The 24952-nt window shown below is 32.4% G+C and overlaps 1 protein-coding gene across 1 annotated transcript; it reads right to left on the bottom strand.

The window, feature by feature from the left end:
* Positions 1-2902: 2902 nt before the first annotated feature.
* LOC142616856 (cytochrome P450 704C1-like) lies at positions 2903-3570 on the bottom strand. Its single transcript, XM_075789616.1, has 2 exons — positions 3244-3570; positions 2903-3001 (listed from the first exon to the last, which is right to left on the bottom strand). The coding sequence occupies exons 1-2, from the start codon at positions 3568-3570 to the stop codon at positions 2903-2905; spliced, it is 426 nt and encodes a 141-aa protein (XP_075645731.1).
* Between the last annotated feature and the right edge of the window lie 21382 nt (positions 3571-24952).

The following is a 24952-nucleotide window of genomic DNA, read 5'->3' as shown; positions in this document are numbered from 1 at the left end:
TTTGAATGTTTTGGTCTCATATTATAATCTTTGTTTTTCCTACTTTAGTAATATTATAATCTTTTCCAAATTGATATTATTGTTTTCTTCGATTATTTACTGCCTTATTTGAAATAGAAACATAGAAATAATACTAAAGAAAGGTGAACAATGTCATCAGGGACAATCTAAGCCATTAGATGATCTGCATTCCTAGGGATAGGCAATTGATGACAATACCAAATCAAAACCATAATAGTGAAAGCCTTTCAAACTTGACAGAACCAATTCACAAATGAATTATATATGGGCCCCTATCACTTCTTTAATCTTTGTGCTTTTGAAAGTTCGTTTACTTACCACTGATGGAAATGACAACATCATAATTAGATCCAATGGGCAAGAGACTTCCACCCAGGTATGTGATTAGGGGCTTGCATTTGGTACTCCCATCATATTCACTCATTGAATGACATGATATAAAAACATACCAATAGACTCAAATTAGTTAATGACTTTTCAAGCCCTTTGAACTGCTACCTCTCCTCTCTCTTTACTGTTTTCTCTCCACTACCAAAAAAATAAAAAACCCATTTGTTCTTTGACATCTAAAACTTCAAATACAATTATAAATCATTTTGGAAAGTATTAATAATATATATATATATATATATATATATATATATATATATATATATATATCCTTGTCTAAATTCCATCAGTTAACTAACCAATCAAATATTATACAAACGTCTTTCATTCTTAGTTCCGTCTGAATGACCAAAGAACAACAATATTCTACGTACCTCTATTGATCCAGTAATTTACTAACTGTCATCAATTAATGTTTTTGATTAGTCCATGGATCTTTACTATTATGTTTGCTTTGCTTTCCAATCAATTTGGCTTATTTGTTTTTGTGCAATTTTACTATTCAATGTAGTGCAATGATTACATTGTGTTGGTTTTGAAGAATTTGAATTTCTATTAGTGATGATTATGTAATCATTAATTTCAGTTTCAAACAAGGTTTTATATCTGGTTTGTGGTCTCTATAGCATTTATTCTTTTTTGATGTTTGTGGGTTTTGGTCTTTAGATTTCATGGAAGAACAATTCTAGTACTCTGTTATTTACTAATTTGTTAATTATATTTATCCTTTGATGAAATTATAATTGATTTTCATTTGTACTGAAATTAGAAACAAATAAATACGAAAGTTAATTAAAAAGCATTAACCTATGGATAAGTTGCATTTATTTATTTATTTTTCCATGTTATATGTTTTGTAACCAGTGATGTTTGCTTATCAAGGATTGGTTTTTTGCTTTGCTATCCAATTAGGTTTTCTTCATTGTTAATCATGCCCTTTTTTGTTGTATAATTATTTTCCATATTTTTATTTTTTTCTCAAGTATTTGGATTGAATTGGCCTATAAATTGTAATATCTGTTTGATTTAATCTATAGTATGTAACTTCACATTTTCCCTCTATTGTACATTCTTCTTTGTCTTGGTATTTATAATGTTTATATGTTTTCGTTATAAATAAAAAACTATGTTCCAAAAAAATAAAACAAAAGCTGTTCATGAAAGAGAAATTAGTTTGACCAAAAAATATTTATTTTTTTCGTACTATTTGATCATTGGAATAGTGGGTTTTAATTCAATGTGGTAGCTATTCCTATTTGGTATATAGTCTCTCTTTGATTCCAATTTTTTTGATTAAATTCTGAAATCAATACTTGTTACTTGCTAAAATTTACAAATTAACCCAATGTGATTTCTTAACATATATCCATACCTGCTGAAGATGGAAATGAGATGATGATAGCATGCCTATTTAAATGCTTCACAAATAAAACAATGCTACTAAACAAAATGCATCAAAGAAGAAGAAAAATTGAAGAAGGAAAAATAGCAACTACATAATTCAATTTAATTTTCAGTTTTTGTTTTACCTCCTACCTGTTCTGCTATTTTTAAAGAGGGATTGAATTGTGGAACTTTGAAATCTGAAAGCGTAATGCTCTTTATACAAAGTTGATTATTTCATAGATTATAGTCAATATTTCACCCTATCTGCATAATTAACAGGGTTAGCTACTTCAAACTTTTATTTTAATGGTAGACAATTGCAGAAAATGTATTTTGTTATTGTAACTTTATGGTTGCTGGTGTATGAATTTTCATTAATAAAACAATGAATGTGGTTGCTATTAAGTTGACAAGTTTTGCATGTAACTCATTTAGTAGATCATGTTTAGTTGGAGGACACCTCTTATTCTTTGAGTTTCACACTGTAGAATACATTCAAAGATTGTGTGTGCAGTAGCCAATGTGGCACGACCACAAAGCTGAAGCTGCAAAGGGGTATCAAACATTTGCAATGTTGATTACTCTTTAATCAACATTTAGTTTTAGTAGAAAACTTCATAAATTAACTGTGACTAAGATTACCAATTGAAAATCAGTCTTTTAAAGAAAGATTGACTATGTCAATGACGTATATTAGTACTTTATTAATTTGTTTTAGATATGATCAAACATACTTGCAGATAGGGACAACATTGTTTATATATGTATTTCGGTCTCTTGCATTTTTCCCCACCAATGTTTGTTTGGTGTTGATTCAAAATTTGTAATGTTTCATTTATATAAACCTGCCATGTTTTATGAGTTTTAAATAATTATAATTAATCATATAACACACAATCACATGATGTGTTCCAGGAATCAATTTCATTGGATGAAAGTTAAGTTCAAAACTAACAGCTATTTAATAAAATGATCTGATATATTCTAATTGATGTTATTATGGGTTAGCAATAGGCGCTATCATTTGCCTAGCCAGTAGGCACAAAACCATCAATATAGATCATTAGATAGCTCATATTGCAATCTTACCCATATGAATTTCATCCTACCCATTGCATGCATAAGGTTGGTAAGCCACCATATCTCCTTTGTTCACAATGTATCCATCTGGTAGAGTATCATCAGAAAAGCATATCTTTGCATCCTGTAAGCAAAGAAATTTAAGGTTTAGAATTACATTTGGGAGAATCATGAATATGCAGTGTTACTTTGCAGTAAAAGGAAGAATAGTTTGGTTCTAGATATTGAAAAAATTTGGTGAACCATTACTCTGCAACCACGCATATGGCACATGTTGGTCTTAAAGAGGAAATAATGAAGAAAATACATGCAGTTTTTCATATGCAGCTATGAATGCTGACAGTAAATATAGTCAGATTTCCTTACCACAAGAACTGCAAGATAGAGTCTGAGAGTTTCAGTGATCGCTGCATGGAGATATTGCATCTTTTCTAGAGCTTCTTCACTAATACTGGCTGCAAACTCAGCATAGTTTGTGATCTCTTTCATGTTAGTAGCTTCCTTCACTTCTTTTGCAATTTTTAACTGCACAGCAGGATGCTTGCAGACCATGTAAATAAACCAAGCAATTGTGGTTGCTGTTGTGTCTTTTCCAGCTATGATGAAGTTAAGAATTGTATCTATTAAGTATGTTGGATCAGTTTCTGTCACTTGCAGAAACCTTGATAGAATGTCTTCTCTGTTCATTTGCATTGTGCATAATAACAAATTTATCTCATGGATGTACAAACTAATACGAAACAGGAACTTTTAGCCAAAGTCTACTCACAGAAGATTTGTTCTCTGAATTCTTCATTTGCTCAATCTTGCCATGGATTAGCTTAAACACGAAATTGTTAACAAGTTTGGTGCTCCTTTTTAAGGTTGCTTCTGACCCAATATTTAGAAACTTCTTGATCCTCCAAAAGATATCAACATAACGAAAAAGGATCACTGCACTATATTAGTAAATTTTACTGCATTTTTCTAAAAATCTTACTACTAAAGTCCTTCAATTGCATTGGCATAGTCATGATATGTTTTTAACATGTGAGCTTTGCTTCAAATGATTGTATGAGAATAAAAGGAATTATTCATTGAAGAAGAAGCAAATGAAGAAGAATAATGCACTTGCAATAATGGTTTTGTAATATGAATATATATTATGAAAAATTCATATACATGTTAAAAAAACAAATTTGATAAACATTGTGCTCTTATAAAGTACTCACTACCATAATTACAATATATGTAGGATAGTACACTTTCAAAGTTTCTTATTGAGTTAAAATAAAGGAAGACATTATGATATTGATTAGGAGGAATATCTAGAATAAATTTTAATTAAATGCAAATTCTAATTCTATTGAACTATCTTAGGAAAAAAGAAAAACGCTATTGATCTAGATAGTTTCCAGTCAACCGGGAATCTCTAATGTAGTTTTGAAAGTGTATCTCGAAATGTGAAGTTGTATTTATATTGTACAATTTTATTATATTTTTCCTTTGGCACTTGATTTCCTGTCATCTATAGCTATTTGAAAAAAAAAAAAAAAAAAGACGTTGGATTTAGGAAGTGCTAACGGCATAAGGTGCTTGCGATTTACTTTTTTTGTTTTAGACCATTAAGGATTTTCTTCCTTGAGATAACCAGATTTCAACATGCATACTTTAGAAAGTATAGTAATAATAATTTTTTTGTAAATGGAATTATGGAATTTTTTGGGTTAATTATTGCATTTTAAAATAATAAACAAACAGATTGATAACTAACATATCTTATACACTTTGCAATAGATATTTTCTTTACAGATTGATTTTATTAGCCAAATTTCTCTTCTACTTATTTCATACTTCAATTACTATATTCTCTCAAACCCACAACCTTTAAAAAAAACTTGAACCAATTAGTTATAACTTATGGGATTTCAATTAACATTTTTCTAGATCATTTGTTGATGCCAGGTTATGCCTGTCTTTTAGAAGAACACCTGCACATTAGCATCATTATCTGAACAACTAACCATACACCCCCTTCCATATTTTACCATCACATTAAGTATAATATATTAAGTTGATTGTTTTCTAATTCATAAAATGATCTCGCGCATTGCGTGGGTTAAGCACTAGTCTATATATCTATATCTATTTATCTATCTATAATAATAATAATAATAATAATAATAATAATAATAATAATAATAATAATAATAATAATAATAATAATAGGTGAAGCTAAGAGAAACTTAAATTAAAATTCCAAATTAGAGTTTCAAGTTTGTGCCATGTGTTCTAAATTATTTATTCTTAAAGAGTTTTATTTCTTAATTTTAGAATCAAATGTAGGACCACATTATAAATATTCATCCAAATGAGTTATTAAGTACAAAAATAAAAAAATCTAGAATAAATGAATTGTAAAAAAAAAGTGCTTCACAATAATAAATAAATAAATAAACATAGACAATTTACATTTTATACCTAATAATATCCTTATACAATTTTTTAAAGAGCTAAAAAAAAATATAAAAATGACTAGCAATAGTATTTAAATTATATATATATATATATATATATATAAGAATTATATTATGCATCATATTGTATATCTTTAAGTGTGTCCATGCATATGCATAGAGTTACAAGCTAGTATATATCAATAGGTAAAGCTAAGAGAAAATCCAATCAGATTTTAATTGGATTCTCAACTTTGCGTCACTTGCCCTAGCCAAAACTCAAAAAATATCTAATGAGATTATAAATTGGAGTCCAATTTTGTGTCATGTATCTTATCTAAATTTTCTAAATTTTGTGCCAAAATAAACGATGCATTAACATTTAACACGGAAGCCAAGAAAGCCACAATGATGATGCTCACTGGCTTATGCAAGAACATCTCACCTGCACACTTTTATTGGTGAACTCAATAGAGTCTGGAGCTCTTCTAATACCACTACCAGAACTGAGGAGTCCAACAAGAAAGACTTTAAAAAGTAAAACCTAATCTCCTCCTCCTAATTCCATATCGGCATCCCATGTCTCCTCCTTCTCTCTCAACCTCTACCAACTAGATCCACACACCGCCCTCTCCTCTACCCTTTGGATTTCTCAGAGCAAGCCCGGGTTCAAACACAATGTTCAATCCCACTCTTCCTTGCATCACATTCTCATACATTACCGCTTCATTGGCACCTCCAAGAAGATTCCAATCTCAATGATCAGTTCTTGTCGTTAACCCGATGACGTTGCCTTCGTCTTGGACTTCTTGTGCTGCATGAATTGCAAAAAAAAAGATAAAATTTTAGTTTCAATTCTCTTAAGAGCTATAACATGCTGTGGATGAGACTTTTCAGGTTACTCCAAGCGAGCCAAAATGGTTTAAGTTATGTATCGTAGTCCAGTGGCGGAGCCAGGATTTTAGTCTAGAGGGGGCATAATTAAAAGAAAATAATAAAAGTGAAATTAATCTAAAACATATTAATCAACAATAATAACAAAATAAATAAACAATTGTAAGCAAATATGAATATATTTCATATTATTAAAATAAATAAACAAAAATAACCAATTCTTAGCAACTAAAAACTTTACAAACTGATGGAGTAAAAATGTGATTAGTGTTACTTAAAAAATATAATGAATAAATATTTGAAATTATTTTTTGTAATCGGTGACATGCCAATTTGTAAGATATAAATAGTAAAATTTGTAATATCTCTAGCATCATTCAAAGATAAAATGTTGTGAAAAATATCATAAATAAAGCAAATAGTATAAATAATGATATAAAATATAAAATAGTAAAATGGGTGCAATTTCACGTAGGACAAGACAAATGCATAGTTTGGTGTTTGAGAACTTTTTTTCCTTTCTTTTCCCTGTGTCAGAGTCACTTTCAACCAAGTAGAAGTACTTTTTTTTCTCCTCCATGTCAGTTTGTAATTGCAAGACTACTAATGTTAGAAAATTTTGGGAGGAGTAGGGGGGGCAGGTGCCCCCTCTCGCCCCCTCTGGCTCCGCCAGTGATTGTAGATCCCACTTCTACAAACACACATAGGCACACAAACTAGAGTCCATAAGAAGTAAGACTTTTTATTAAAAAAATGTGCACATATCAAGGGCTATTTTGGTGCTTCGAGAATCATTAAAATGTGTCTTAACAAGGGCTATTTTGTATTTATCTGATGTAACCATGGTTTCTCGTGTGCATATCATTTAAATAGATGAAAAATTCAAAAGGATAAAACCCTATGGAATAATTTACTATAATTTATTTCTATCATTATCATCACAGCCACATGAGGTTCATGTTTGACAGAGAAAGATAGAACAATTTTTGGCTGTTTACATTAAATTTTGTTGTTAGAGATGTTTGATTCATATTGCTTTTTTCTTTTTTCTATTTGTATTTTGGATGTAAATTGTATTCTTTTTGTTAAAAATTTATTTTTAAAAATTATCAACTTGAAAATAATAATAATAATTATCAAACATGTTAAGTCCTAATTTCTGTGAAAGGCACAAATAATTATTAAACACGTTCGGTGGATTAATAAACATTGTACAGCTCCCATACAACACTATAACTTAGATTCTAACGATGAATTTGTTAAAAAATATATTGAAAAATATTTTAGTAATTAATCAAGGTATGACACCAATGAGTTTCTTCTTTTATAGAGTTTCTTCTTTTATAGAATTTCAACCTATGACATCAACTTTTGATGATTGTACTCAGTATCATCAGACCAAAACATTGATTAGTTTTTCGTTTAGGCGAAGAATGAACCCTAAGTCTCTTATTCAACCATCACAGATTTTACTAATTGAGCTAACTAAAACAACGACATCGAGGAATCTTAAGGTTAAAAATAAATGACCGAATCCATTAGGTCCAGCAATACCCTGAAACAAAGCTAATAATGCAACCTAATGAGTGGAGATCAATAGTTTTGTATAGAACTTCCATCCTATTAAATTTTGATGGTGTGTAATAATGGAAACTATCTTTTAGCTTCCAAATAATAAAATTTATGCAGGCAAATTACAGGCATTAGCTTAGCAAGAGGTTGAACCATCGTATCGAAATCTTGATAGTGTCCCCTATGCCAAGTAAAAGGATGATTAAATGAGCTAGCTTGATGATAACACGCACAAGTTCATTTGAATTTGTTCTTGGCTTCAATGAATGTATGTTTTTAGACCCCTTAAAACAATATGCTTAACCTAATATTATACTAAGTTGATTAACAAGATCGTTATTCAAGATTAGGTTTAGCACAAATAACCATAAATAATAAAGCAGCGGAAAATATAAAGAACACAAAGATCTGATGACCCAACCAAACCGGTAAAAAATTTGAGGAGGATTTAACCTAGCTATTCTCAAGGTAAAACAGATCCACTATGAAAGAATTTAAGTTTTTACAATAGAACTTAGACCACTAACATCCTATTACTACCTCGAATAGAAAACTTACTATCACGACCACATGATAGCTCCAAGTCCACATACTACTTCTTTTTTTGATCCACAACAACCACAAGTTCTCCTACTTGTGACTTTCTTTAAGTTCTTTAAGCAGCAACTGAAACAATCCCCAAGCTCTTGACATGAATCTTGATCTTGATAACCCTAAGTGTGTATGAAGGTAAGCACCTCTAGAATTCACAAGAGATTCAACACACAGCACATCGAAGACATCTAAAACGTAGCTAGGGTTTTTCCTTTTATACTTGGAGTAAAACATAAAAAAACCCTACATGTCAAACCGGGCTTGGGTTGAGTTGAAAAATTCTGCAGAAAATTAATCTGCACGAGATTCGATCGATTGAGCCTTGCAGATTTAGACCAATAAATCCTGCAATCACTCGATTCCAACTTTACAATTAAACACACTTTGAGCAGCCTAAATCTAGACTCTAAGTTTTGATCATGGTTTGCTAACACATTACAAATTTAAGTTTTAATACATTTAGTTCCTAAAGTTTTAGAACCTAACACTGTGCATTACAACTCCAAGAATTGTAAGCCTGTAGCTTGCCATCCAAATAATCGAAATTGGGTTTTTAATTATCGAAATTGAAATAACCACAACAACAATAATCTCATATGTTGATGAAGCATTCTATAAACTGTAGCTTATAGTAATATCTCAAATTACAAAATAAATAAAAAAATCTACAAAATAAGAAATTAAAAATAAACCAAGATTTCTTTGAATCTTATTTTTTAATAGTTTTTAGTGTGTTTGGATTAAGATTTAGTTAATTTGAAATAAGTGGAAAAAAATATAATCATATATATTATATTAAGTTGAAGTACAATTTTAGGATTCAAATCGAATCAAATTAATTTCTAATTGTAGTTTAATTTTGTGCTATGTGTCCAATTTGATTTTTAAATGTTGGTGTCAAGTTGCCTCCATGCATAATGCTCAATGTGGAAACTGAATCTACCAAGATGATCATCTTATCATCACAATTGTTAACGTTTCCGTGCGTAAGCACGGGCTACATGCTAATCTATATATATATATATATATATATATATATATATATATATATATATATATAATAATAATAATAATAATAATAATAATAATAATAATAGATAAAGTTGAGAGAAAATCCAATTAGATTTCAAATTGGAATTCAATTAAAGTCTAATTTTGTGCCATGTGTTTCATTTAATCTAAATTTTAAAATTTTGTGCCAAGTGAGTTAATTCAATGTAAAAATTGGATTTCAATTAGAGTTTAATTTTATGCCACATGTCCCATCTAATCTTTTTTTTTTTTTTTTAATTTTTGTGCTAAATGAGTTAATTTAGTGTAAAAAACAAAGAGTCTAATATAATCTAAGTTCTTTTAATCTAAGTTTTTTTAATTTTTGTACCAAATGAATTAATTTAGTGTAAAAAACGAGGAGTCCAATATAAGTAAACTATAAAAAAAAACATAATTTTTGAATGATTATATATTTATGAGCCTTCTTTTGTAGAACTGAAAATAATTCAAGTTAATAAGTCATCTATATATATATATATATATATATATATATATATATATATATATATATATATATATATTAATAGGTAAAACTAAGAGAAAATCCAATTAGATTTCAAATTGAAATTCAATTAGAGTTTAATTTTGCACCACGTGTCTTATCTAATAAAAATTTTAAAATTTTTGTGCTAAGTTAATTATTTCAATGTAAAAATTGGATTTCAATTAATGTTTAATTTTACGGCACATATCCCATCTAATAGAAATTTTTTAATTTTTGTACCAAATGATTAACTTAGAGTAGAAAACGAGGAGTCCAATATAAATAAATCATAAAAAAACATAATCATATATCTAACACTATATATAAAATTAGAGGAAGAGAGAATTTGAATGATTTTATATTTATAGGTAAATCTTAGAGAAAATTCAATTAGATTCTACACTTGAAATCAAAATTTGCGTCATGTGTCCTAAATTATTTATTTTTGAAGAGAGTTTTATTTCTTAATTTTGAAATCAAATTTGGGACCATATCATAAGTATCCATTTAAGTGAGTTATTGTGTATAAAAACCAAAGAGTCTAGAATTAATGAACATAAAAATATTTTTTTAAAATGGACAATTTACATTTTCTACCTAATAACATTCTTACAAGACTTTTTAAAGAGTTAAAAAAAATATAAAAATGACTATCAATAATATTTAAATTATATATGTAAGAATTATACTATGTATCTTAATGTGTATCTTTTAAGTATATCCATGCATATGCATGGTGTTACAAACTAGTTTATATATCTATATATATAATAATAGGTAAAGCAGAGAGAAAATCCAATTATATTTTAAATTGAAATTTAATTAGAGTCTAACTTTGCACCATGTGTCTCATCTAATCTAAATTTTAGAATTTCGTGCCAAGTGAGTTAATTTAGTGTAAAAATTGAATTTCAATTAGAGTTTAATTTTGCGCCACGTGTCTCATCTAATCTAAATTTTTAAATTTTATGTCAAATTAGTTAATTTAGTGTAGAAAACGAAGAGTACAATATAATAAACCATAAAAAACATAATCATATAACTAAAAAAATCAAATTTATAAGTCATCTATATATATAACTTAGAGAAAGTTGAATTAGAATTTGAAATTATAATCAAATTTTGCATGTGTTTAAATTTATGTGGAGACTACATCATAATTATTTACTTAAGTATATGCCATGTATCTACTTAAGTTTTTTAATCTTTGTGTCAAGTGAGTTAATGAATGAAAAATACTAAGAATCTAATATTAATGAACAATAAAATTAAAAAAATAATAATTACATATACTCAATAAAAATCACCACATTTTTCTCATAAAATAAATAAAATAAAAAAACTACACGTTCTATCTTATTAAAAATTAGAAAAAAAAATGATCATAAGTAGTATTAAATTTAGGTAAAATTTTAATATGTGACTAATTATATTTACTTTTAAAAAAATAATTTGACTAATTATCTATATTTTATGATAAAAATTATGTTTATTTTAAATGTATCTATGCGTATGCATGAATGTATGTGTTACATGTTTTTTTTAAATAATAATTTGACTAATTATTTATGCGTTGCATGGAGTTACATGCTAGTATATATGTATCTATGCATTTGCATGGAGTTACATGCTAGTATATATTAATAGGTAAAGCTGAGAGAAATTAAACCCAATTAGATTTCAAATTGGAATTCAATTAGAGTCTAATTTTGCGCCATATGTCCCATCTAATCTAAGTTTTTTAATTTTTGTGCTAAATGAGTTAATTCAGTGTAGAAAACGAAGAGTTCAATATAAATAAATCATAAAAAATTTTTTTTTAATGATTTTATATTTATGAACCTTTTTTTTATATAACTAAAAATAATTCAACTTTATAAGTCATTTATATAATATACCATGGCTATGTATGGTCCATTACTATCTAGGTAATATATATATATATATATATATATATATATATATATATAGTAGTTTGCTTCTATTTTGATATGTGCAATACAAACGGTTAAATACAATCAATAATCTACTTTCAGCAAAATGATATAGCAATACATAAATTTGTTTAAGGGGAAAAAAATGAAATCTTAAGATGAAAGTGAATGTTGCTCAAACCAAACAAAAAGTAACCCAAGCTTTTGTTGGGCATGTATTTAACATTATCCTTTCTTCTTCATGCATGTAAAAATTTAGACGCTTAAAAAGATTCATGTGTTGTAGTTTAGATATGAGTATCAACTCATTCTTGATCTCATGCATTCCTTGCCTTGAATTTTTGAATAATCGATTTACAGCTACATTTTGCCCTGTTGGCAAATTTCCCCTGTTGAGATGACCAAATAAGCTTAAGCCAGCGTTAAATATGTTTAATTAAAGAGAAATGATATGTTCACAACATTTTTACAACAAATCCTAAGTGGCAGGATGTTACTGGTTGTTATTGTTGGGGCAAAAAAGTAATCTTAGTGTTAGGTTCAAATTTGAACCAATAACAACTAACCACCTATGATTTGTTGTAAAAATGTTGTGGACGTAGCACCTCTCTTAATTAAAATATCTTTCTTTAAAAAATAATTGGATCTTACCATATATACAGGTCCAAAGCCACCCTCGACTTCGAGCATGTTTTCTAATGAGAAGTTATGTGTGGCGGCGCTGTGATGTGCACATAACTAAATAAACGCAAATCATGCCCCTTTTTCATGTCAATTAAAATATCATTGATTTAGATCTCTCTGATGTCCCTAAATTATTGATATTAGATCATGAAATACCAAATTTTATTAGTGGTTGGATTTTAGTGTGATGACAAATGACTTCCACCAAAAAGAGATAGGTTAGGGGTTCGAGTCCAAGAATCATTTCTCTAAAATAAATAAATAAAATTTAGGGGTAATGCAAACTATCATGACGTTTTCAAAACCCTGCAAAAATAGGATTTTATCCATTGGCTACGAATCTAAGACCTTTTAATCTAACAAGTTAATTATATATGAAAAACAAGTTAATTATATATGATAATGATATACCTTCAAATACAACTTTTCTCCTTAGTAGATAACACAATATACACAAAAATAATATAAGCAGAGTAACGGCAATGGCAATGGAAATACCGATCCATATCCAGTTCTTCGTTCCTACATTCAGTAATAAGTAGCTGTATTAGTAATCATCATTTTTTTTTTTTTTTTGATAAGAGTAATCATCATATTTTAATATATATAAAAACTGATATTTTTCTTATCAACAATCTACAAGTAGGAGTAAGTGAAATTTTGATGCCTTAAATTCAACTGCGAAGCTTGTGGAAGAGCCATTCATAAAGAGATTACATGTCTGGTGTGCATCGAGAAGCCTAATTAGCTTAAGCGATTCAAATGGATCTGGCCTTGTGTTGGGTGGAGAAGGGAATGGAGGAAAAGGGGATTTGGGGGATGGGAGTTTAATTCACCTAATTTATTTGAGAAATGATACATACACATACACACGTTCAAATAACAAAATAATCAAAATTTAAACAATAAAAAATAACACTGTTAGAAAAAAAAAAAAAAAAAGGTGATGCAGGATAGAATCTACAATTTAATTGTTGTAATTATTTAATTTTGGTATTTTTATATAAAAATATGTTATTTTAGATTTAGATGATTTATTTTCTTGTTTTTAGGTAATTTAATACTTTTTATATCAAATTTGGTTCCTGTTATAGTTAGGTATTAATTATGACTTTTTTTGAAATATGTTTTTTTGTTTGTCAAGTTCTACAGAACCCTTAAATAAGCTCCTAAGTCTGTAAACATTTTTTACAATTATTAAATTAATACAATTCATACTTTTGTCTTTCTATTTTCTAGTGAATTCCAAACTATTTCTTCTTATGGATTCAAGGAACTTTGTGGATTCAAAGAACCATCATGTATTCAAGATTATTTTCAGAAGAAACATGTTTTGTTCCTTATTTTCTAAAGGTAAATGTGTTCTACTTGTTGACATTTTTGCATTCCTGCATGGGGGGAGGGGTGGGGGGTGGAAGTAAACAATTAGGAAGAAAATGTGTAATGAACTTATAAAGTAGATTGGAATTTGGATACTTATTCTATATTTGTGAATTGCAAATGAAGTTTTTTTTTTGAGAAGAAGTCTGCAATTTTTATTAAATCAAGAATTAAGAGGTTACATCAACGAAAACTAAGTAAGAAATATTTGGTGGAACAGACTCCATTCAAACTAAGAGGAAGGACTTCTTTGCTCTTTTGGCTAAGGCATAGGCCACTGAACCACTGAATTTTCCTGCCGCCTAGTATGAGAGAAGGAATAGGTTTGAAACAAACCCGAAATAGACTTGCAATCTTTGATGATATGACCAATACAAGAGCGATCCGAACACTCTCCTGATAGGGCCTTAAATACAATTTCCGAATCTCCCTCAATGATGACCCGTTGCAATCCCAAATCTGTTGCGAATATTGTTGCTCTCCTTGCTGCCAAGGCTTCCAAAACTTCAACACTATCTAGTTTGGTGATCTTTTCTGCTAGAGATGCCATCACTTCTCTATTTTCATTCCTAACCAGAACTCCAATTCCTGCTTCACCCGATTCCTTCAGCATAGCCCCATCATAATTAACTTTGTAAAAATCTAGGCTTGGTGCTTTCCATTTCACACCAGTATGGGGTGCCGTCGTGCCGAGGGGTGTTACAGTGAAGGCTTTTTCTAATACTCAAGGAGGGTTGTTTGTGCTGCCTCAAAAATCTTGCCAAGAGGGATGCAAGGCTCTTTAAACCTACTTTTATTTCTTCTAAGCCAAATGAACCACGCCACCACCACGAAGAGCTCCAAATTCTCCTGGTGTTGTCCAATTATGCCTACCAAGTCTGAGAATGAAGAGATTTCCTGAGCATCATTTCGAAGGGCGTTAAAGCTGGATCCCCATATTGGTTGAATGGCAGTGCAGTTCCATAGAGTATGAAGGGTAGATTCCTCAATCTCTCCACAAGTGCTGCATAATGAAGAGTCAATCACTTTACGGCGCTGTAGATTCTACAGTGTTGGTAAGGCTTCACGCCAACTGAATATTCTCATTTTTCTTGGGATTTTTAGCTTCCACAAACTATTCCAAAAAGCCTTTTTCATTGCTGGGTTTGAACTCGACACACATTCAGAGTTTTCCAATTCGCAGAGGAGTTGGTAACCTGTTCTAACCGTGTATGAACCACACTTGCTTCGTGGCCAAACTAATATATCATCTTGGGCAGTTTTGCAGATCGGAATGGACAAAATTTTCTGAATTAAGAATGGAGCACTATAGTTTCTCAGTAGCTCTATATACCATTCTTTTAAATCCAGATCTATCATGGTGGAGATTTTGTCTTCATTGAGGTCTTCTGTCCTGCTAGGTACTGCTTTTGTTGGAAACTTTCCAGGAATCCAGTTGTTATGAAACAAGCAAACTTGATTCCCATCCTCAATTCTCCAAAGCATCCCTTTCTCAATGACATTCCTTGCATTTAAGACACTTTGCCACATGCGTAGGAGCCTTTTGATTTTTTTGCATTGAACACCGATCCAGATGGGAACTAAGCACTAAACACCCTCAAAAATAGGGAGGTCCTTTCAGAATGCAGCATCCACACTTGTTTGGCCAACGTTGCTTCATTGAACTTGACCAAATCTTTGAAACCCAACCCCTCCATCAGATTTGTGCTTGCATAAGGTCTCCCAATTTTTCCAGTGAATATTTCTACGATCACCACTCTCCCCTCACCAAAATTTTCCGGATAAGCATTTCAATATCATGACATAATCTCACCGGTAATTTGAAGCAACTCGTTGCAAAGGTGGGGATGGCCTGCACTACTGCTTTCAATAAGACTTCTCTTCTGGCTTGGGAAAGTAATTTCTCCTTCCATCCTTGTAACTTGCTCCACACCCTTTCTTTTATGTAATTGAGGCTAGCCTTCTTATTTCTTCCCACGACTGCAGGTAATCCAAGATATTTTTCATACTCTTTGACCTCCGGCACACCTAGGAAGTTTATGATTTCCTCCTTTGTTTCTTTGGCAACAGCTTTGCTAAAGAAGAGAGTGGTTTTTTCTTGGTTGATTTGCTGCCCTGAGGCTTGTTCATACACCGCCAAGATGTCTTGAATTACTTCCAACCCCGCCAATCTTGCTCGGCAAAATAACAAGCTGTCATCTGCAAAAAAAAAAAGAGGTGGGTTACCTGAGGACCATTTTTGCACAAGGAATAACCTCGAATATGGCTTTCTTGGGCTACCTATTGTAACATTTTGTTCAGCCCCTTAGAGCACAATAAGAATAAGTATGGGGATAAGGGTCGCCCTATCGGATTCCTCTTGTTTGGACTATATATGTCTCCTTTCGGTTCACCATTCACCAAGATTGAATAAGAGGTTGTGCTAATACAATTTAAAATGAGTTTTATCCATGTCTCACAAAAACCCATCTTCTTCATGATGTCAGTCAAAAATCGTCATTCCACTCTATCATGTGCTTTACTCATGTCCAATTTAAGTGTCATGAAATCTGCTTTCTTTGATTTCTGAGTCTTCTTTCGATGAAGCATAAACTCTATCAAGATATTGTTTGAGATAGCTTTGTCAAATTGAAACACACTTTGAGATTCAGAGATGATGTGAGGGAGGACTTTTTTGAACCTGTTTGGAATGACTTTTGAAACAAGCTTGTAAATAGTATTATATAATGTTATGGGTTGAAATTCAGAGACTTTAGATGGGCTTTTAACTTTGGGAATTAGCATGATAAAGGTGCTATTAATAAAAGAGGGAATAAAACCTGAGTTCAAGCAAGTCAGCACTGCTTGAGAAATTTCCTCCCCTATGCTTGGCCAAAAGTTTTGAAAGAACAAGGGAGGTAAACCGTCGGGCCCGGGTGCTTTGAGAGGTTCCATGGGCTTTAGTGCTTCATCCACTTCTTCTTTCGCATACTCTGTTGTAAGCATGGAGTTCATCTCATCTGTGATCAACTCAGGTACTGTTGATAATGCTTCCTCCAAGTTTTGAGGTGTGGCCGAATTGAACAATCTTTGGTAGTAAGTGACCAAAATGTTAGTAATCTCCTCCTCATCCGAGCATAACACTTCATTTGGATTTTCTAAGTCCACAATCTGGTTTCGCCGAAATCTTTGGAAAGCATGGCTATGAAAGAATCTTGTATTTTGATCACCCTCATGCAACCATAGGGTCCTTGATCTTTGTTTCTACATCTTCTCTTCCTTGATTACCAACCCCTTTATCTCTCACTTCAGATGGTGTACTCTATCCATTGAACCTCCCTACATTGCCCTCTTCTCCGCATATCTTAACTAATTTTTGGTTCAGTCAAAGCCCTTGTAATATTACCAAAGGCAACCCAACTCCACCAACTCAACTTTGGTTGAAAGTTTTTTATTTTTTCTTCCACTTGATCGATCGGTCTGCCATTAGCTTGCTGCCTCCAAGCTGATTCTACAATGTCTTTGCACCCCTCATATTCTAACCACATTTCTTTGAACCACCATGGTTGTCGATATGAAGACCCGCGTTCTAGGTGTAGGACTTTTGTTGCTGGAAATTTTGCTACCCAGTTTGTAGTGGCAACAGCTCTATCCAACTGTTCCCAGACCGTATATCCCTCCTCATGACCATTGCACCATGTATATTTTTTTTCCTACAAACCCCAAATCTTGGAACCCACATTTATCTAACACGTCTCTAAACTCCTCCATTTATTTGAGTGGTCTTAACCTGCCTCCCAATTTTTCATGTGCTCGACAAATCTCGTTGAAATCACCAACACATAGCCATGGCATCGAATATTTATTTTTCAGTCTTTGTAGCTTCGCCCATGATTCATGACGCTTATTTGTGTCTGGCTCTCCATAGAAGCCTGTAAATCTCCACTTGCCTTCCTTTCCTTTGTTAACTATTATATCGATATGATTTATGGAATAAGTATCCACAGAGAAATCATACTCTGCTTTCCAAAATACCGCCACACCACCTCCTCTACTCTCTTTTGCGACTTCAATTGAACCACCAAATTTGTATCTAACCCTAATTTCTTCTAACCTTGCTTTATCGAGCCATGTCTCGGTTAGGAACACAATTGAGGGATCTTGAGCTTAGATCAAATCTCCAAGCTCCTGATCTGTCTGTGGGTTCTCAAGCCCACAACAATTCCAACGAAGGCATGGTTTTAAAAATCGGTATGGTAAAAGAACTGAAAAAGGGAATGGTTCCCAATTTTTTGGTCGGATTGGGGTTCGACTAGTGGTCAAACTGGTGACGTCATAAATAATTTAATTAATAACTAAATAATTATAATAAAATAATAAAATTAAATAAATAAGAATATAGCTATTGATATTTACTAAAAAAAGACATAAAATTTTAGAAGTATTTTCATGTGAAATTTAACTCAAATTAAAAGAAAAATAAATTATCTTGTTTTTAAAGGAAGAAAAAGAAATTAACCTAAACAAACTACCAAAAAAAAAAGTTTATGGTTTTAAAGTTTTATAATCATATATAATTTTCATTACTTTTAACAAAACCATTATTTATTTTAAAAAATATTTATCTATGTTAATATAATTTCACATGTAAATATTTCTTCTAAAAATATTGTATTTATTATAAAAATATTTTCTACTTGTCTTGAATATTGCAATAACCTTACTGGTGTTTACAAAGTGCAAATGAATGTAGAATCACAAAGTGGTCTACCTCTCCCACCTAACCATCAACGTGGCAAAAGGACATCCAACCACGTTTATACCAAACTTTTTAAAAAGATAGTCCTTTCCTCTCCTTATCTAAAAAGTCAAAACAAATTGCTCAAATCTCTCTCACTTTGAAGAAGAAGTAGCGGCAGAGCTACAGTTTCCTCTCTCTCTGTTCCCTTCAAAGCCTAGTTCGGCTCCTCGCCCAAACTAAGAGATATTTATTATTTCATAATCATGTTCTCACATATTCTTAAAAAAATATGAGATTTTACCCAATCTAAGTGTCTCCCCAAATCTCCTTTTATCCCAGATCTAAGATTTTACAAATTAGAGAAGAGCAATCTTGCAACTTCCTCGTCAGAAGCCAAGAAGTCGAAGAAAATTTGCCATGTGAAGCAAAGCAGAGGTAGTGAGGGCCGTGACCAGCCAATAACCGGTTCAACCATACCGATTTTAGGTTTTTACGATTGAATTGGCCAGTTTTCGTTTATTCTCGGTTTTTGGATGCTTTTCGGTTTTTAGACATAACCGGTCCGGATTAGTGACCGGTTCCTAGTTAAACTAGTCAGATCATCCGGTCTGGTCCGATTTTTAAAACCATGAACAAGGGAGACTCATTGATCCTGGCAAGGCTGAATTTCAACCTCCGCCAATACATAAAATTTTTCTTGGTTTTCATGGAAAACCTGCCTTCGCTTAGTAGATTCCTCATGTTCATCAGTTTCAGAGACTGTCGTTTTAGGGAGGTAAAGGGCAACACCTCCTGTTCATCACGGTTTTGTTTTCGCGTCAATCTCTTCCACTTGGGGGTCAAATAAGCTTCAGTCTCACTGGATACCTCCTATGGCTTTAGGTTTTTTCCTTTTTCAACGTGAGTGGCATGGTCCTTAGTCTTTCCTTGTGGAATTAAATTGACCGGGTGGAAACTGGGTGACCACATCGGTTGTTGCCATTTCAGGATTGAATACGTTTTCCTTAACTATTTCTGATCCGTGATTTCCTCCCTCACATGATTCAAACCGTAATAATTCCTGACAATTTCCATGATCTTCGCATTAAAATACTCCGCCTGATATTTTGTAGCCTCACTTATTGGAATTACATTAGCATTATCGCCAATAATTGTGGCTGGCGTTACACCCATCGAAACGTTTCCCACAAGTTGCATGGCATTCAATTCTTGAGGCTGTGTTTCAGAGAGGCTGGCACCGTGAGCTGTGCCTTGTTTCGGTGGTGGTGGATTCCCCTGATGTGTGTTACCAGCAACTCGTTCTTTTCATTTTGATTCATAGTATCCAGGAACCACCAGTACTGAATTTTTCTTGTTAGGCATTGGAGCAGCCCGAATCCAGGGACCATACTGCTGATTTGCTTGAGTCAATGTGTCATTGCTCTCTATCCAAAGATCGCAATCCTTGTCGAAGTGATTCAATCAACCGTACCAATAGCAAATATTAGGGAGGTGTTCATATTTGAAGGAAACCCACCCTTTTGAACCATTATCCAGTGAGAATACTTTGCCTTGACAGAGGGGAAGAGATACATCCACCCTGACTCGGACTCTCATGACACACCCCTTGCCAACATCTACATCACTCGAGTTTTTATTCACCACCCTCACTGCTGCACATAAATCTTCGGCTACCTTACGACTTAGATAACGGACTGGAATGTCATGTACTTGCACCCAAAGAGATACTTGGTCAAAGACCAACTCTCTTACAGGGATGCTATGATCATATCTTTGTACCATCACCAAGTGTTTGTCAAAACTCCATGGCTCACTTTCAAAGATTTTTTCAACTTCTTCCTTATTATCAAAAGTAAACAGTATGATGTGATTTCCAACATTACGTACCTTAAAACCGTTAACGGATCTCTAAATAGCATTAAAAGTTCTAACTACCGACTCAGTGTTTAGAGCCTGTTTTGTGAGAAACTTTGCTGCAATGGAGAATTCTGCCACACTTTTGTCTTTGCTTAGTCGACAATCTCCACCTTCCCTATCATATAGTGACAACTCACCCCAGTGTTTCATAAGTTTCTCCATGACGCACGTGACAATAACCAAAAAAAAACCTCGATTAATGTTTCCCTAACCCCATGAAAAAAACCCCCAACAAGCCTCCAAATAACAAGTGTTACTTAAGGGACCTCAGCGCCTTACTATAAGGAACAACAATTTTACTGCCTAAGGAAAGGGGGAGCACCACCTTTTCTTAGCTACAGAGAAACTTTTTTTTTATATATATATTCTAGAGTAGAGTGCAAATGAAATTGATGGATAATATTAGTAGTATTTTCATCTAAGATATAAAAGATCTTAACATAAGTTTAGCATACATATAATTGCACTACTAATGAAATTTCCAACATCCTTCTCTATATGATCTTAACATCATTCTCCGCTATTTGTGCAGCAATATAATCTTTGCACGAATGAAAACTAAATTAGAAATTTTAATTTCAAAAGAAAATGAAAACTTCCCTTCCTAATTAATTTGATAAAGATGTCATATTTTAAATCACGCATTGCCACAGGGCTTGAAGTCTTGGACTTTGTCCTTGACAAGTTCAAGACTTCAAGCCAAGCCCTATGAACATAGCTAAGATGGTCTTCAGTATTACTAACATGTTAAGGGTTTAAGTGAGCTCAATTAGTAAAAATTTTTATGGTTGTGTTTTGATCTGGTGAATAGAGATATCATCAGAAGCGAAAGCCAAGTTAAAACTCTCTCTCTCTCTCTCAACAAAAAAAAAAAAAAAAAAAAAAAACCTAAGTGGATAAAGGTTAGTAACAAAATTGGTTGTAACCTTAAGTTACTATTTATTTAAAAAAAAATAACATTACTAAAAATATAACCGTTACATTACATGCTCTTTACGCTCTTAATAGACATGTCAAAATTTGTGCTAATCGGATATGACTATAGCGATCTATAAATTTATATTTTATGCATAATTTTAAATTATAAAAACTTGCAATTTAAACAATTTATTGATGACATAATTATTGATATTTAATTTTCTATAAATTTTGCAAGCATGGAGGATATTAGAAGAAAATGTAATCTAATGATAGATTTGTCAAAATTCACCTCTAATAAGGCTACAATTAATTTTGTCATAACATATATAAAACATTGGTGATAATAGAATTAAAAATATAGGAGTAACATAAAACACAAAAAAATATTTGTGGGTTCCTTAAATATCCTATTACGATTTTTTTTTTTTTGAAACAAATATCCTATTACTTTTAGATTGGGAACACTAAACTTTTTTTTTCTCAAAAAAAAAAAAATTAGTATATGTCTTTAAAATTTCTAGTGGTGGGATAAATACCATTATATCATTATGTGTGTGCACCCATAAGTCTGAGATGATTTGTATGGGTCAAAGTCCGAGTATTAGGTTGACCCAACACATACGACTCATCTTCGTGATAAACACCTCTACCATGGCGGGTCCCATCCACGCGCCACTCTCGCGTTGCTGCCATAAGCACCTGTGCCACTGTAGTGAATGGACTCCCTAAGAGCATCAGCAACGGAATGGCTAAATGCCAAATTTAAGCTTATAGAAACCATTCAACCCAAAAATGCTCCCTCCATTGGATGTTGTAAAATGTAACTATTGCAAAAAAAATACAATTGTGCTACAATGCGGTTCTAAATATAGAACCGTACTGTAGCTCAATGGTAAAAGTTATATTAATATTTTATGCGTAAACCTTTTCTCTCTCCACGGTCTCTCATCTCTCTCTCTCATTCTCATTCTGACTCTCAGTTCCTCTCTCTGTCTCTCACAATAGCTCCTCCCTCCTCACTCCCTCTCTCACATCTCTCTCATTCAAAGCTTGCACCGGTATTGGGTTTTGGATTTTGGAGGTTGGATCGGCAGGTTGGGTTTGGATCGGCGTCTCTGCGTGGGTCAACAAAATCAACTTCCTTCAAGCTTCCCAGCTATGAATCTGCTTCCTTCGAGCTTTAACAAAATCGAGCTACCCAGCAGCAAATTAAGCAATCCAGTTTTCATAAATTTTTGTTGTGTTTGTGGGTGAAGATTGTGTGGCTTCACAGTGGTTAGCGATGGAGATCGCGGTGGGTTAGTGTTGGGTCACGTGGGTTGTGTGGGTCACGTGGGTTGTGATCTATGTGGGAGTGGGTTTTGGGTCAGTGGGTGGCGGTGAGTTGATTTCAATAGGTGTGATTTTGGTGGGCTACGGCGTGGTCAGTGGATGCAGTGGCATGGGTCTGGTGGTGCAACGACTTAGGCAGTAGGTGCAATAGCGTGAGTCTGGTGATGCAGCGGTGTGGGTTTGCTGGTGATGGCTCCCATGGGTTTAAATGGGTTTGACAAAGGTTTGAATCGGAGCTCTGATGGCTCCGATAGTGATTTTTTTTAATGAGTTTGACCGTGGGTTGCTGTGTTTTTTTTTTTTTTTTTTTTTTTTTGTGGTGTTGATGACTGGAGAGGGTGGTGTTGATGGCAAGAAAGTCAATGCCATACCGGAGGCTGTATCGGTTTGGCCATCGGTACGATATATTTCGGGTACCGGTCAACACCGGTGTACCGTTTCATTTTTAGTGCTATTTTATATAATATATATTATATTGAGAACTATAAAATTTCAAACTCATATTTCACTAATTATATCAAATCTCAAACTTAAAATATCACTTCCAATAATAATAATATTAATAATAAACATTTTTTAAGAATATATTAATGTACTAAGTCATTGTTGTACATTTCTTTATATTGAAAACTAAAAAGTTGCTACTCAAAAAAAAAGAAGGGGGGGGGGGGGGGGGGTTCAATTGATGTGATGCAATTAATGCATCACATAATGTGGGGCTCAAAACTGAAAAAGAAGGAAAGGCTGAACCATTCAGTCCCTATTATATTAAAAAAAATGTAAGTTTTCAACCTTTCCAAGGCTGTCACGTGTAAAAGGGCTTAGAAAATTTCAAATAAATACAAAACAAAGAAAGAGAAACCATTTGCTATTCATTGTTCTGCCAAAAACGAGAAGAAACCAGAGCAGTGGACCTTTCAAAAAAAAAAATAGAGTAGTGGAGAAGGACAACAGAAGAGAGAGAAGAAGAAAAAAGAAAAAAAGGAAGAAGAAGATCTGATCGGCGATGTCAATGTGGTGGCAACTTGCTGCATTGGGGTTTGTTCAAATCATGCATTTCTTCTATTTGCCCTTTTAGTTTTTGTACTGGCCGAATTTCTCTTTTCCGGCCAAAATGTCTGGTATACTCTGATACGGCCGGTATTGTCCGATATAGGCCGGTATCATGAGCGGTACATGTTGAAGGTGTTTCGGTACCGGTTCATCGACTGATACGAAGAATTCCGGTCGTACTGGCCAGTACAGTACGGTACTAACTTCACTGGTTAATGATCTAGTTTTTTTTTTTTTTTGTTGGTGTTGACGGTAGATTATGGGTTGCTGGTGGTGTCAGGTGTGTGTAGTACCGTGGTGGTGGTGATTGTGGTTATTGAACAGAAAGAAAGAGAGAGAAAGAATAAATAATGTATTGTATTGTAAGTGATGGTGATTGTGGGATATATTATTTTATTGCATAAAAATATTATTTTAATGAGTAGAATAGAAAAATAAAAGTTGGACTGTTGGAAGTATTGTAAAATTGTATTGTATAGTTGATAAAGTGACTTTTTGGGATGGTAAAATATGATTGAAAAAACCATTATAGATGCTCTAAGGGACGTTGCTAGAAACATTCCAAATGTATTATTCCAAATCCTGTTGCCCAACTAATATTGATTTGGACGCAGAATATATAATTAGAAATTTTGCAATTGTAGCTAAATAGTGGATTTGAGTGAAAGAAAAAAAAAATGTAACAAAGTTGTAAGTCATGCGGCAGATAAGAAAATGAAAAACAGTATGAGTTAAATTGTGATATATTAACATTTATCTTAAAAGTTTAAGCTAATAAAAAAAAAGAGAGAATTTATCAAGGTAGTAAATATTGGGTTGGGCTACAACTGACTACCTTGATAAAGAGAGTGGGACAGCTTACCATAACTTGATTTGTTATTTTCCAAAAAGTATTTTACCATAACTTACCGTATTTTCATAATAGGGCGAAAATGAGCAAATTCCCATTTTGCACAAAAAAAATGGACAAATGTCTCATTTCCCAAACTAATTAGGGAAATGCCCTTCTTTTGAAACTCGATTTTCTCCAAATCGAGTTTCAAAAAAAAATTTCTGAAGCCCTATAGCAACGTTTTAAGAAGCCTATAGTGACGTTTTAAGG

The sequence above is a fragment of the Castanea sativa genome, chromosome 11, assembly GCF_040712315.1.
Source record: "Castanea sativa cultivar Marrone di Chiusa Pesio chromosome 11, ASM4071231v1".
NCBI classification, from domain to species: Eukaryota; Viridiplantae; Streptophyta; class Magnoliopsida; order Fagales; family Fagaceae; genus Castanea; species Castanea sativa.
This window is presented reverse-complemented; position numbering and strand designations above follow the sequence as displayed.

Coding starts and splice junctions, on each gene's coding strand:
- LOC142616856 (XM_075789616.1), bottom strand. CDS start 3,570: ATGCAAATGAACAGAGAAGACATTCTATCAAGGTTTCTGCAAGTGACA. Junction 3,002..3,243: donor TCTATCTTGCAGTTCTTGTG/GTAAGGAAATCT, acceptor CTTTGCTTACAG/GATGCAAAGATATGCTTTTC.